The sequence below is a fragment of the Homalodisca vitripennis genome, chromosome 4 (assembly GCF_021130785.1).
Source record: "Homalodisca vitripennis isolate AUS2020 chromosome 4, UT_GWSS_2.1, whole genome shotgun sequence".
NCBI classification, from domain to species: Eukaryota; Metazoa; Arthropoda; class Insecta; order Hemiptera; family Cicadellidae; genus Homalodisca; species Homalodisca vitripennis.
Genome location: NC_060210.1, coordinates 149,853,173 through 149,867,656, shown reverse-complemented (window position 1 = coordinate 149,867,656; position 14,484 = coordinate 149,853,173). Strand labels below are relative to the sequence as shown.

The window sequence follows — 14,484 nt, the reverse complement described above, 5'->3', positions numbered from 1 at the left end:
TAGGCTTGATAATACTCCATTAATGGATATATCTCAAGGTCTTCTTTTCTAGAACACTTTACATTTCTAAGATTAACAAACTCAAGAAACCATTTCTTTGACTGTTTTTATCAGTTGGTCATTTCTGAGCCCATTATATATTTTTCAGTAACAGTTTCTTGCAAATTTAACATAAATATTTAGATTTTTACCTCTTTGAAAACACATTATGTGCACACCATCTTTATTTATTTCTTCCAACCATTAAAATTTGTACTAGTGTGAGGCAAACTGATTTATAGTGCATGCTTAAGTTTTGATTTGATAGCCAAGTCAGTGATATACTTAATTTATTTATCTGACAGCAAAAGATTTGAGAAAATGATGTTCGTTGATTTCCTTTATTTGATTTGATCTAATATAATTATTTATTAAGCCTGAAAACATTGGGCTCCTATTTTTGTTCATTGACATACAGGCCCCTACTTCAGCATCTACCTAGGCCCTTACTTCAACATCATCTACCTAGGGCCTTACTTCAGCAGCTATCTAAGTATTTTTATATTACCTCTTTTCTAGTGAGGGGATAACCACATGATGCCAAGAGGATGTCTAGAATGAATGCTGAGCGCATGATAAGGTTCGCTACCCTAACGCCTCTAGAAGAGATGGGATCTGATGGCAATTTTGCCAGCCTCTCTACGTCATAGTACTTAAGGCAAATTGCAGTAGCAAGCATTGCATCCACTTCACATGTTTCCAAACATTTCAACTTCTGCAAACAGTCAGAAAATATGAATGAGCTTTTTGTAAAATCCAAGTACATTAATACAAAGTACAATACAAAACAATTATTTACAGAAGTTGAGTATAGTTGCAATATAACCTTTTCTTTCAGGATTTTTGTGAAAACAATTGAGAAAATACAGTAATAGCAGAAGTCACATAATGGACAATGAAAATGTTCCTTCCAGTGGTCAGAAAATAGGTAGATTTCAAGTATGGCTGTCATCTTGAAAAACCATATTGAAATTACACTATACATTTTAATTATAACTTTTTAATTGTTACAATGTTAATGCTTTAAAAAATATAAAATTTCATCATCTTGAAATCTTAAAATTGTAAACAGTTATAAGCATATCAATGGTTTCTAAAAATATGGTCTTCAGTCAGTTACATATTACATTTATAACAGTATTTACTTGTATATTAGTGTTATAATTTAATTTTCATAAACTTTATAGAAACCTTATGAGATATTTATATGTTTTAGGAATGATCAATGTTGTAAATTGCAATGTAAACTTAAACCCCCTTTCAATTTCACTCTACTCAGGTGGTATGAAAATATGAATGGCCACCATTTGAAAATTGTAGCGGATTTCAAAATATTTGAAAGTATAAAAGTTGTCTAAAATTAACTAAGGTGTATAAAAATGTTTTATTTGTTGTGAGATATTGAGATTAAAAATTTTGTACAAATGGGAATGACCACTGACTTAAAACTTTTTGTTTATTGATGTTGGCTCATAAACAAAATCTACTAACAATTTCTGAACACGTTCAACCTATAAGAGAAAATACCTGTACACAAATATATAAAAAATATATCAACTGGGTGTTAAATGTTGATAAATTTATTGGTTGAGACTAGCTAATGAACTTATCCAAGCAATGTGAAAGTACTGTCTTAAAACCAAGTTTAGTTTGTTCATTTTGAATTTACGCCAATTATAGTGTTACTATATAAAATCTCAAAATAATTACGGTAACAGAACCTTTTGGTAATATATAATGAAATAGTAGAGTTAAAATATTTGCCTAAACATGATGGTCACCTTCTTAAACATTTTATTGACTAAGAATGGTTAACGAACTAATCTAAGTTATGTGCAAATATGGTCATACTATCCAGTTTAGTATGTGTTAAAAATTACGACAGTTATCATGTTAAGCTCTCATTATAGTGTATAAGTCTATACATTCATACATATATGTGGTGATTCCAATTAAAGTGCACATTTTTTCAGGGTTGATAGAGGATGTGAATACAAACATTTTTTGTCCAATACACATGGGATCGCATATGTTTTGTTTCTGAGAAAATTGAGAATTTGTGAAACACCTCCTTGCAGGCAACACATAGTGTTCTTTATCCTTTGATATTCGGCCAAAAAAAAACGTAAATCTGCTGAAACATAACTTTGTTTCCTTAGTAATAACACATAAAAGAACCACTTTTTCTTTTGGGGCTTCCTAAAAGACCTGTTGTATGAGACACCTGTAAACAGTGTCAAAACCCTCACTGTGCATGTTGTAACTGCAGCAGCAGAAATGGGAGAAAACCCCGACTTTCAAAATGTATGACAGTCAATGTTACAAAGATCTTTTACTTTCTTGTTCACATTATGTGGTTCTTTCATGTGTCATTATGAAGAAAATAAAGTTATGTTTCAGAAGCTCTGCATTTTTGCCTGAATATCAAAGAACACTACGTGTTGCCTACAAGGAGGCGTTTCACATATTCTCTATTTTTTGGAAATGAAACATTAAGACCCCATGTGTATCGGCCAAAAAAATGTTTGTATTCACATCCTATATCAACCCTGAGAAAATGCGCACTTTTATCAGAATTACCCTGTTTGTAATTTTCTGATAATGGGAGTTTTTGGTTCTGGGGCTATGATTGGAAAAATGCAAAGGTTTTCTGCAAATTTCATTAGAGTGATTGTAATATCTAGATTTCTATAAAAAAAACACTTTCTCACACAAGTTACACTGTGAGTCATATGGATCTTAAATTTTAATATAGAAGAATTAATGAAACTAATTGTTTATATGAGATAAGATAAAACATATACTATTTAAAAAGTAACATTTTATTCAAATTTCCTTAAATCTACTTAGTTGTTCCAAAATTAATAACATTATTGCCACAAAAATAGGACATCCAAACATGTTATTAACAAACTGCTCCATACTCTACCTATGGGTTGTATATATTTTATTTCTGACAGTGACCATAGTAAATAATTCCAAGCAAATTGTCGGGAAAAAAGATTTTGTCAATGCATGGATTCGGATTTTGCTTGTATAGATATATAATACTACAGTTAACATGTAACCATTTAATTACTTTTCCACTCAACACATCTACAGCTTACACCACAGAATATTACAACAGCTTTGACCACTATACCCTATACCGTTTTGTACTCAAATTGTTAATTATTAACACTTCTGAACCACATACACTTTTGTTTCATAACTTTATAAAAGCAAAATATGCTAATAGCAACTATTGAAGCTAAAAAAAATCTTACATTGATGTAAAATAGCAAGATGGTAGGAATAACAAGATAAGGTGGCAGCACATCCCTCACTCTAGAGACATTCAGGTCCGGAGACACACTGGACACAAACAAGTGCCAGCGGGTAGACAACAGCTCTCCCTCGTCCAGCCACAGTGCTAACAACCCTGGGTGTGGAGCTGAAACAAACAAGATCAATTATTAACAAACCCCTTGCTCTGGAGACATTCAGGTCCGGAGACACACTGGACACAAACAAGTGCCAGCGGGTAGACAACAGCTCTCCCTCGTCCAGCCACAGTGCTAACAACCCTGGATGTGGAGCTGAAACAAACAAGATCAATTATTAACAAACCCCTTGCTCTGGAGACATTCAGGTCCGGAGACACACTGGACACAAACAAGTGCCAGCGGGTAGACAACAGCTCTCCCTCGTCCAGCCACAGTGCTAACAACCCTGGGTGTGGAGCTGAAACAAACAAGATCAATTATTAACAAACCCCTTGCTCTGGAGACATTCAGGTCCGGAGACACACTGGACACAAACAAGTGCCAGCGGGTAGACAACAGCTCTCCCTCGTCCAGCCACAGTACTAACAACCCTGGGTGTGGAGTGAAACAAACAAGATCAATTATTAACAAACCCCTTGCTCTGGAGACATTCAGGTCCGGAGACACACTGGACACAAACAAGTGCCAGCGGGTAGACAACAGCTCTCCCTCGTCCAGCCACAGTGCTAACAACCCTGGGTGTGGAGCTGAAACAAACAAGATCAATTATTAACAAACCCCTCACTCTAGAGACATTCAGGTTCGGAGACACACTGGACACAAACAAGTGTCAGGGGGTTGACAACAGCTCTCCCTCGTCCAGCCACAGTGCTAACAACCCTGAGTGTGGAGCTGAAACAAACAAGATCAATTATTAACAAACCCCTTGCTCTGGAGACATTCAGGTCCGGAGACACACTGGACACAAACAAGTGCCAGCGGGTAGACAACAGCTCTCCCTCGTCCAGCCACAGTGCTAACAACCCTGGGTGTGGAGCTGAAACAAACAAGATCAATTATTAACAAACCCCTTGCTCTAGAGACATTCAGGTTCGGAGACACACTGGACACAAACAAGTGCCAGCGGGTAGACAACAGCTCTCCCTCGTCCAGCCACAGTGCTAACAACCCTGGGTGTGGAGCTGAAACAAACAAGATCAATTATTAACAAACCCCTTGCTCTGGAGACATTCAGGTCCGGAGACACACTGGACACAAACAAGTGCCAGCGGGTAGACAACAGCTCTCCCTCGTCCAGCCACAGTGCTAACAACCCTGGGTGTGGAGCTGAAACAAACAAGATCAATTATTAACAAACCCCTTGCTCTGGAGACATTCAGGTCCGGAGACACACTGGACACAAACAAGTGCCAGCGGGTAGACAACAGCTCTCCCTCGTCCAGCCACAGTGCTAACAACCCTGGGTGTGGAGCTGAAACAAACAAGATCAATTATTAACAAACCCCTTGCTCTGGAGACATTCAGGTCCGGAGACACACTGGACACAAACAAGTGCCAGCGGGTAGACAACAGCTCTCCCTCGTCCAGCCACAGTGCTAACAACCCTGGGTGTGGAGCTGAAACAAACAAGATCAATTATTAACAAACCCCTTGCTCTGGAGACATTCAGGTCCGGAGACACACTGGACACAAACAAGTGCCAGCGGGTAGACAACAGCTCTCCCTCGTCCAGCCACAGTGCTAACAAGCCTGGGTGTGGAGCTGAAACAAACAAGATCAATTATTAACAAACCCCTTGCTCTGGAGACATTCAGGTCCGGAGACACACTGGACACAAACAAGTGCCAGCGGGTAGACAACAGCTCTCCCTCGTCCAGCCACAGTGCTAACAAGCCTGGGTGTGGAGCTGAAACAAACAAGATCAATTATTAACAAACCCCTTGCTCTGGAGACATTCAGGTCCGGAGACACACTGGACACAAACAAGTGCCAGCGGGTAGACAACAGCTCTCCCTCGTCCAGCCACAGTGCTAACAACCCTGGGTATGGAGCTGAAACAAACAAGATCAATTATTAACAAACCCCTTGCTCTGGAGACATTCATGTTCGGAGACACACTGGACACAAACAAGTGCCAGCGGGTAGACAACAGCTCTCCCTCGTCCAGCCACAGTGCTAACAACCCTGGGTGTGGAGCTGAAACAAACAAGATCAATTATTAACAAACCCCTTGCTCTGGAGACATTCAGGTCCGGAGACACACTGGACACAAACAAGTGCCAGCGGGTAGACAACAGCTCTCCCTCGTCCAGCCACAGTGCTAACAACCCTGGGTGTGGACTGTGCTACTTAACAATGTTAAGTAGCAGTTTACATTATAGAATCAGACATACAGGATGTTTTCAAAATAGTAGACATATTGAATAATGAATCCACTGGGCAATCATTCTGAATCATTTATGAGTAATTGTTACTAATTAAATATTACATTTTGAGTTTTCATATGCATTTTCCAAATTTAAATTTAATCAGATCGAATTTGTGATTCCTGTTTATGAATTAGAAAATATAGAACTAGTCAGATCCTCATCCTCTGGAGCCTGTCAAGAATACCCTCAAGTATTATTATTCCTGAAAACTCAACTGTCTGTTTTCGATATTCTTGAGTATCAGTTACGGTACTGAATATCATCCAAGAAAGTCGTTAACTAACAGTTTTTATATTAAAAATTCTCTCATTCCTGAATTTAGCAAACATTTTACCCTAATCTTTGAGTTTAGTTAAGTTTCACTCTTGTTCAAGATGCAAACCAAATGTATAATAGGATATGTTACACAATTTGTTTACCTACACTAATATAGATATCTGAAAACACAAACGTATTGCAAATTAAATATTAATATGTGAGTAAAATAATTAAACTACTTGTTACAAGAATGGTACTTATTACCAAGAACTGGATATAATTTGTCACACTATTGTATATACAATTTAGACACACACCCACACCATGAATGGTCTACAATACCAGCTCATCCAATAATGATTGAATATTCATGAGTGAAATATGTTGGAATTTCCAGCTCCATGAGGAAACAGCAATGTGACTGGTAAAACCGTAATGTGCTTGACTAGTTCTGATTCAGGAAATCCAGTGAATAATAATTATTATTCACTGGATTCATAAACATTCATTGCTCATACTTAATAAGTGCTCGGTTACTTAAATGTATGACTTTCATTCCTCAAATCATATATTTTAATATATTTAGCTGTATCTAATTTATTTTAACAAAGTAGGACTTTATATTAGTTTAATTCATTATTATTTGGTTCATTCCAATACTTTGGTGTTTTACTTTACAATTCAAAATAATTTTTGTTAAAAACGGTGGTAAATTAAAAGTAAAAAGTTCACAATGAAACATTTTTTTTTACTCTATGACCCTTAAGTATTTTCTGCACTTATAAAAGTACCATTTATGAGCGCAACAGAAAATGTAAAGATTTATAGTAACTGTTCAAAAAAAAACTGTTGTTATATGTAAAACATATTCTTTCAACAAATTAACCTTATTTCATTCACAAAATATATTTCAGTTGATCACATTTAAAAACTATAATACGTATAGTTTTATAGGTATACATTAATCACTCAGTTTAGTTATATTTATGAACCCCTTTCCTCAATATGACTAAAGTTTTGCATATTACGGATTTTGTTATATTGCAGTTTAACCTTCAAAAATGAAAGTTTTTTTTTTTTTTAATTGAATAAACTATTCTATTACCATATTTTAAAACAAATATGTATTTCCACTTTGGTAGATATACACTCACCACACAGTTGATCTATTCTCATATTTATGAATGAGTCCCTCTGTTCAATATGAGTACAAGTTTTGTACATTGTAAAATATATTATAATATTGTAGTTTGAATCTGAAAAATTGAATTTTTAATAAGGGCAACACATGTACTAGGTCTTAAGAAGGGAAAACCTTGAATTAAAATAATACCTTTATCACAGAGCAACAATACTTTTATTGGCAGTTAACATGCTGTATTCAAACAGTTGATGGCTGTTGTTGCTACAGCAGATAACAGAAGAATAATTAGCTTGGAACTGTCATTAGTTAGAATGTTAGATCCATCCACAAATTGCTCTTTCTTTGTACTTACCAGGCAGATATTTTGTTTTAAAATATTTTTTTTAGTAAATAAAAAGTTTTATAATGTAAATACGAACTTGTGAAAACTTAATATATATACTGCACTTTAATTTAATTCAATTTAAATATTTTAATAAGTAAACTAAAACACTAAGTCACCTAATATTAAGTCTCAAAACATTTTTATTAATGCCCCTTAAGATTTTATTTTGTACACCTTATTTTACTTTTCTCCCAGTATAAGTGAATGCTCTGAGCACTTGGTGATTACAGAATTATTTATAATAAATTTTGTGACTATTGCTAAAAGCATTTGAGTTATTGTTATTGCAATACAATATAAGTCTAAATGCATAAACAATCTGAAGTGTTATTCAGCATTTGCTAAATTTCACCTTCTTCAGTGTACTGTTGAAAACTTGGTGTTTTAACACATTCGCTACCGAAATGTAAAAACTTTTTTCGTTAATATGGACCGGCTGGCACACATATGTGCCGGCTAGTTGATTCTTATAGACCGATGGCACATATTTGTGCCGCTCGGTACAGTTCCAGTGGACCGACGGCACATATTTGTGCCAGTGTAGTATTATTAAATAAAAGGCTGTGGTAACGATCGGTCTATTCTTTCGACTTCATTCTTTCATATCGGTCTACAGGGATGTCTGGCACATATTTGTGCCGATTGGTCTCTCGGTATGTTCACAATTTCTTCCTTGGTGCAGTTCAAGGTCTCAGGTCAAAAAAGCCATGACCCAGTCAAATTGAACAAGAGGCTACGGTGTCATGTTTGTAGAATAAGACAGAAAAAGCGGAAAACAACTTTCTTCACATGTTCCAGCTGCACAGATGAAAAGGACAATAAATTCGGACTATGCATGCCAGAGTGTTTCAATGAATTTCACAAGTGAAAAACTAAAACAAAATGTGTGTTACCTAAGACATTTTTATTTCCTAACTGTTTTATGTCAAAGATAAAAATGTAGCTCATTACATAAATGGAGTTTTATAAATAAGAGACATTTGTGTGAGTTTTTTTAATAACATATTCTGCTATTTCCAAAGTGTTTTATCCAAAGATCTTGTTTTAGTTTGTACAATACACATAACTACCATGTCAACACTAGTTTTTATTATTTTCCCAATGTGTCCTAACACAGTTATGGCAATTTTTACTTGACTTTCAACTAGAAAAAGTTTATATTTGAGGTTTAGCCTAAGCCTAATTTTTTGCTACAGACCGACCGGCACATATATGTGCCACTAGCCAAAATGTATACAACGTAAAAAAAAGGGATGTGGAATCAAGTTATACGTTTGCCTAAGGCTATAAAATGATATATAAATTGATTTGAACAAATTTGTACTCTTGGGCTACGGTAATGACCACACTACTTTGAGCTGGTCTGTGAGAAGTGCCCAACTCACACAATGGTGGTCTATCTTGATGGACCTACCGGCACATATATGTGCCGGTTGGTAGCGAACGTGTTAACTAAATAACATGAAGGGTGTACTAAAATTTCATGTGGGTTTTACTAATATTTACGGGATTTACTAAACTAAATTATGTGCGGGTTTAGGAAAGGACTAAAACTAACAATATCGAGCTTGAAGTAGTTATAGAAATATCCCTTTCCGGCTCAGTTGGTCGAAAGGTACGTTCACATGTGGCCCTAATCTCTAAATGTAAAACTACAGATGCCATACATAATTAATTTAGATATTTCACTCGCACAACACTGATTGAACAATAACTCGCCATGTGATGTTAATATAATTTTAACATTTTCAAATATTTAGAAACTCCACAATCCATAAACCTTACAATACAAAAATATAGCATTCATAGACAAATACATAAATATATAACTACTCCTTTCACAAACATCGAATGACCGCCATCTTGAAACCTTAAAAGATATTGAAAAAGTAAGAGAGTAAAAGTTATTTATAATAATTACCTTGTATAATAAAAATCATTGTTTTGTGTCTATGTTGGGAATTAGTCAATTTAACATTTTTGCTCAAATAATAATGGCCGCCATCTTGAATCTGTCTTTGTACAATGTTAAGTTTAGATATTAAAGAAAGTAAATCAGTAACTAACTGTTTAAACTGCAGTTTACAAGCTCGCATTATATTGTATAAGCCCACACAGACACGCACATATCCTGAAATGTGTGTGTGTGTGTGTGCGTGCGTGCGTGCGTGTGTGTGTGTGTGTGTACATCTTCGGATTATGGTAGTTTTGGATTCTGGGGGCCATAATCTAAGAAAATACATCATCCGGAAATTCCGTCATGAAGGCGATCGCAATAGGCAGATTTCTACGAATTCTAGCTAAAATTGTAAACATATAGTAGCGTTAACGACGCTGATGCTGATATACAGACGTGCAATTTGAAATGGTTTTTTTTTATCAGCGAGGTGACCGGAATATAAAGATTCTCATCCGTTACGATTAATATCGCAACTTTCTTCCGAGGAGGAAAATATTTCAGTGGTCTAGATGACGTGAACCGGTTTCTGCGAGTTATCCTCAATACGCACACAAGGAAGAAAACGGAGTATCTAGCTTATTTCACCATTAGCCGAAACCTCTGTGATTTCGACAACAAATTTAACAACTTGAAAATCCCAAATTCACGTCGCAATGAACTTGGAAAGTGTCACGATTGAACAGAACGCTAGAGACGAATTGCACGGTTTATAACATACCAGTCAACTTAATGCTTTTAGCGTTAAGTGAATTGATAAATATTGATGAGGATCGTCTTATCTCGTCCAGAGACATTCTCAGCTTGGTCTCATAATGAGGAATCCAGCTGAGAGGTCAAGACAAGGCATCGTGCGGTCGCGCCTCAATGCGAAGGCCGGACTGGACGGGTTTCCCCAGCAGTTAGTGTAGTGTGGTGGCGGTGGCAAGCAAGGGTCACTCAGTCAGTTAGTACACTCTGTGGCGACGCGTCCACAACACAGCCATGATCGTGAATATCCTCCTCGTAGCAAGTGAGTACACGCTGAGCATAACACAGCATCTGTATTTTAACGTTTAGTGTAAGACTTGTGAAATAATTACATTTGTGTAGCATAGATCGCGAATTGTGATGGTATTTTTCTCTCCTAACCCGTAAACTGACGTAAATGCCTGGACTGGGTTTACATTTAAACTGAGATGCCTAATCTGTCCTTGACGTCACAATGTTAGGACAGTATAAAGTAACTATTAGTGTTGTGTATTATAACTACCTAGATAACAGTGCCGATACTGTACATCACTTTGTAATCAATAACATTACCACAACCTATTCGATATTATCGCTCATTATTCCGCAAAGATATTTTACTTATTTTTGAAAACTACTGGGACGAGATGGTGATATGAGTTAAATTAATCGAAAATGTAGTTATATCAGACGAACGTTGATGCAAAAACTGTGAACATTCATAAAAACGAAAAATTAATTAGGTATTTCGATTGCAATGTCGATTCCCAATAACGGCGGAAAACTGTGATTGTAACAGTTTACTAACATTTTTAGTATTGTACCTACGTGAATTGTTGTCGTTATTGTCTCTCTGACCTTACTCTGTCTTCAACACTATGCAATCCCATGCTTTGTCTTCGCTTAAGCAATATGTAAATTTAATTTATTCCGTGTGCATTAACTGTAAATCATATTTAAGTGCAATTTCTCCTCACAACACAATTGAAGCTAGTATTAAAACGCGTCCATAACTTATATTTCTAATATTTATCTACAATATCGTAAATTTATTATTTTCGTTTATTTGTTTACTTTGGTGTAATGGATGTCAAATCATGAATGCACATGAGATGAGTAAGAAGTAGAATGCATGAGGATGACTATTGTAGTCCAAACTTCCCTAGAAAGCGACCCTTAGAAAGTTTCATTATAACAGTCCAGGTACCAGGTAAGCTATGAGTGCTACAGATTCGTATAAGATTCTCCCTGGTCCTGATCCGTATTTTGCCACGGAACGGTAACTATTTTGAAGTGTTCGTGGGCTTTTTTAATAGTTTCCTGATTGTATCCGACTGACACGCTGGACGGGGTGCTAATGATGACCCGTTATCTAAATAGACAGCTAGATTATTCTAATAATACCCATATAGTCGGGGGAACGACACCTGGACGTAGGCTACAGACAGGTTAGAATGCCGCGATATAACGTCGTCTCAAACCCTTCAAAATGTCTCAGCAAGAGCCTACACGTAAATTCTAAAATAAATTATAAATTACATTTATTGTTTAATATTATTTTTACAGTTTTTAAATGAGACGTATGATTATGTTTACGAAGGAAATATGTTATAAGATAAAAAATGATTTGTTAAAATTACAACATTAATTTGTGAACTTATAACTTTTTATTCTTTACTGATGCTATTTATAAGCGTATCTCACATTATCAGGGTCAACCGTCGGGATTATGTCTCGCTTGGTTAAACCACGATAACCCATAATTTGCATACATTACGTACGGTATGGGTTATTCCTAGTCATCTACTAATACAATCCTATAGAATCCAACAGATGTAAAAGCAAATTAGTGGTACGTAAAACAGGTTTGTAGGTGTCAACATTCAAATCTGTCAAAAATAACGGTTACCGACAAGTCACTACATTATTGTTGTGATAAGGCGTGAATAGTTTACATTTTTAAACAAACTGCAAAATATCCAGGAACAATTTGTACCAGGCTGTGCGGTAGCCTCTGCGCGATCATGATTCCAGTTACGGGAGAAGCAACCCCATCATGGAGTGTGGGGGTAGATCGACCTCAATACACGATTAAAAAGTGTTTCTTTGTCATTATATATCCTATACGTCTACAGAAACAATCAGTGTATAATATCACTACACATTCACCTCCCCCCCTCCACAACCACGCCGCTATATGTTTACGAACATTAAACTGCACATTTACTTTTCCCAACCTTCGGAATAAAAGTTCTTAAACTCCGATGAACATAAGATTTATTTAAAGAGCAGGCTGTGGATACTCTAACGTAAGCTGTACATTAATATCTAATTTAATTTAAACAGAATTCTATAAACAACGTACTGGCCTGATTAAAATTTAAAAAAAGAAAGGCGTTTCTGATCAAATATATAAATGTAGAATTTTAAATAATTTGATTAGTGCACACAATTCATACGACTACATTGCTTTTTAGTATCACAATTTGAGGCGCTGTCCCGACAACGGGTAAACAGATAGCAACCATTTTACGAAATTTCGTCCCTGACTTGAAATGTGTAGATGTGACCAAAGAAAACTTTTAATTATTTTACTCTCAAATCAATTTCGTTTTTGAGTATGACTGCATGACGTGTAAAAACGTTATCTACAATGATTACACATTACTTAACATTAACTAGTAAAAGCAAAAATTGCAAGAGGATTTTATAATTTTTCTCTGACTTTTGGAGTTGTGAGGTCGGGGTCTGAGGACGCAACAATTAAATCATAGTTAAGTTTAGATTTATTATTTCTATTGACGTATGTACATTTAAATATAAACTAACATCTTTGTGTTATGTTGTGTGAAACATGGTTTTAAAAATCTAACACTATAAAACGTTTACATTTCCCTTATACATATATTATGGGTGAAATAACCAATTGATAAATACAATAACCGTCAAGTGTTAGGCATTTTTATGGTAAAATTAAAAATAAGGACGTTTTATTTCTCTGATCTTTAACATTTCTACTTCGACTCGCTTCTGTGTTTTATAGAGAAATGATCTCTGATATCAAAAGTAACCTTGATAAAATATTAGCAAATTATGTCGTATCATTAGTGTTAAGTTCAAAGGTTAGCGAGTGCTATCTCTTTAGTTGGGCCTATAAACTAAGGGATTTCCTCATTCAGTAAGTTAAGAACATGAAAGAACTTTTGAAATATTCGGCTTAACCTCGCCTTTCTTTTTTCAAATATTAAAAGAATACAAGAACATTTAACTTTATACTACGTATATTTTCAACATCATTACCAAATTCATTATGTACAAAACTTCATAGTACGACAAAAACACATAATCTTAATGTTATGGTAAAGGGCGATAGTTAACTCCTCTGAGGGTCAAAAAAAGTAAAGATAAAATCACTAACGTACAAGAATTTTATATATATATATATATATATAAATTTCAGTATTTCACAATATATTAACTTAAGTTATGTTAACTTACTGGCATTTCTTCTGCTGCCGGATTTGTCTTATGATCAATCCAAATATACACACAAAAGCGATAAGCGAAAAGATATCTAGATAGATATCTTTTCGCTTATCGCTCAGATGGCCGAGGTTAAGAATAACCAGTTAGTATCTTGACTCCATGATTTTTTTTCTGAGCTAACGTCACAATGACAGTTGATAGAGACTAGAATGATAATCACTGATCGTCCTGAGTTAGTGCCAAACTTGACAACTGATTGAGGCCAGGATGATAATCACTAATCGTCCTGAGATAGTGTCACACTTGACAACTAGTTGAGACTTGAATGATAATTACTAATCGTCCTGAGTTAGTGCCAAACTTGACAACTGATTGAGGCCAGGATGATAATCACTAATCGTCCTGAGATAGTGTCACACTTGACAACTAGTTGAGACTTGAATGATAATTACTAATCGTCCTGAGTTAGTGCCAAACTTGACAACTGATTGAGGCCAGGATGATAATCACTAATCGTCCTGAGATAGTGTCACACTTGACAACTAGTTGAGACTTGAATGATAATTACTAATCGTCCTGAGTTAGTGCCAAACTTGACAACTGATTGAGGCCAGGATGATAATCACTAATTGTCCTGAGATAGTGTCACACTTTACAACTAGATGAGACTTGAATGATAATTACTAATCGTCCTGAGTTAGTGCCTAACATGACAACTGATTGAGGCCAGGATGATAATCACTAATCGTCCTGAGATAGTGTCACACTACAACTAGTTGAGACTTGAATGA

General features: G+C 35.6%; 2 protein-coding genes across 5 annotated transcripts in view; one reads left to right on the top strand and one right to left on the bottom strand.

Moving 5' to 3' along the window:
• Positions 1-614: 614 nt before the first annotated feature.
• LOC124360327 (constitutive coactivator of peroxisome proliferator-activated receptor gamma-like) overlaps positions 615-14,484 on the bottom strand; it is a 124,828-nt gene continuing 110,958 nt past the window's right edge. For both annotated transcript variants that reach the window (XM_046813855.1, XM_046813856.1), the window contains exons 8-9: positions 3,306-3,617; positions 615-754 (exon numbers count right to left, since the gene is read on the bottom strand). In XM_046813855.1, coding sequence (XP_046669811.1) covers positions 3,367-3,617 — 251 coding nt within the window. In that variant the 3' untranslated portion in view covers positions 615-754; positions 3,306-3,366. The remainder of the gene's footprint in view (positions 755-3,305; positions 3,618-14,484) is intronic.
• Positions 10,336-14,484, top strand: part of LOC124360326 — an 87,655-nt gene continuing 83,506 nt past the window's right edge. For 2 of the 3 annotated variants that reach the window (XM_046813852.1, XM_046813854.1), the window contains exon 1: positions 10,337-10,490. In XM_046813852.1, coding sequence (XP_046669808.1) covers positions 10,463-10,490 — 28 coding nt within the window. In that variant the 5' untranslated portion in view covers positions 10,337-10,462. Of the gene's footprint in view, positions 10,491-14,484 lie in introns of all 3 variants that reach the window. The other variant, XM_046813853.1, reaches the window with a different exon arrangement.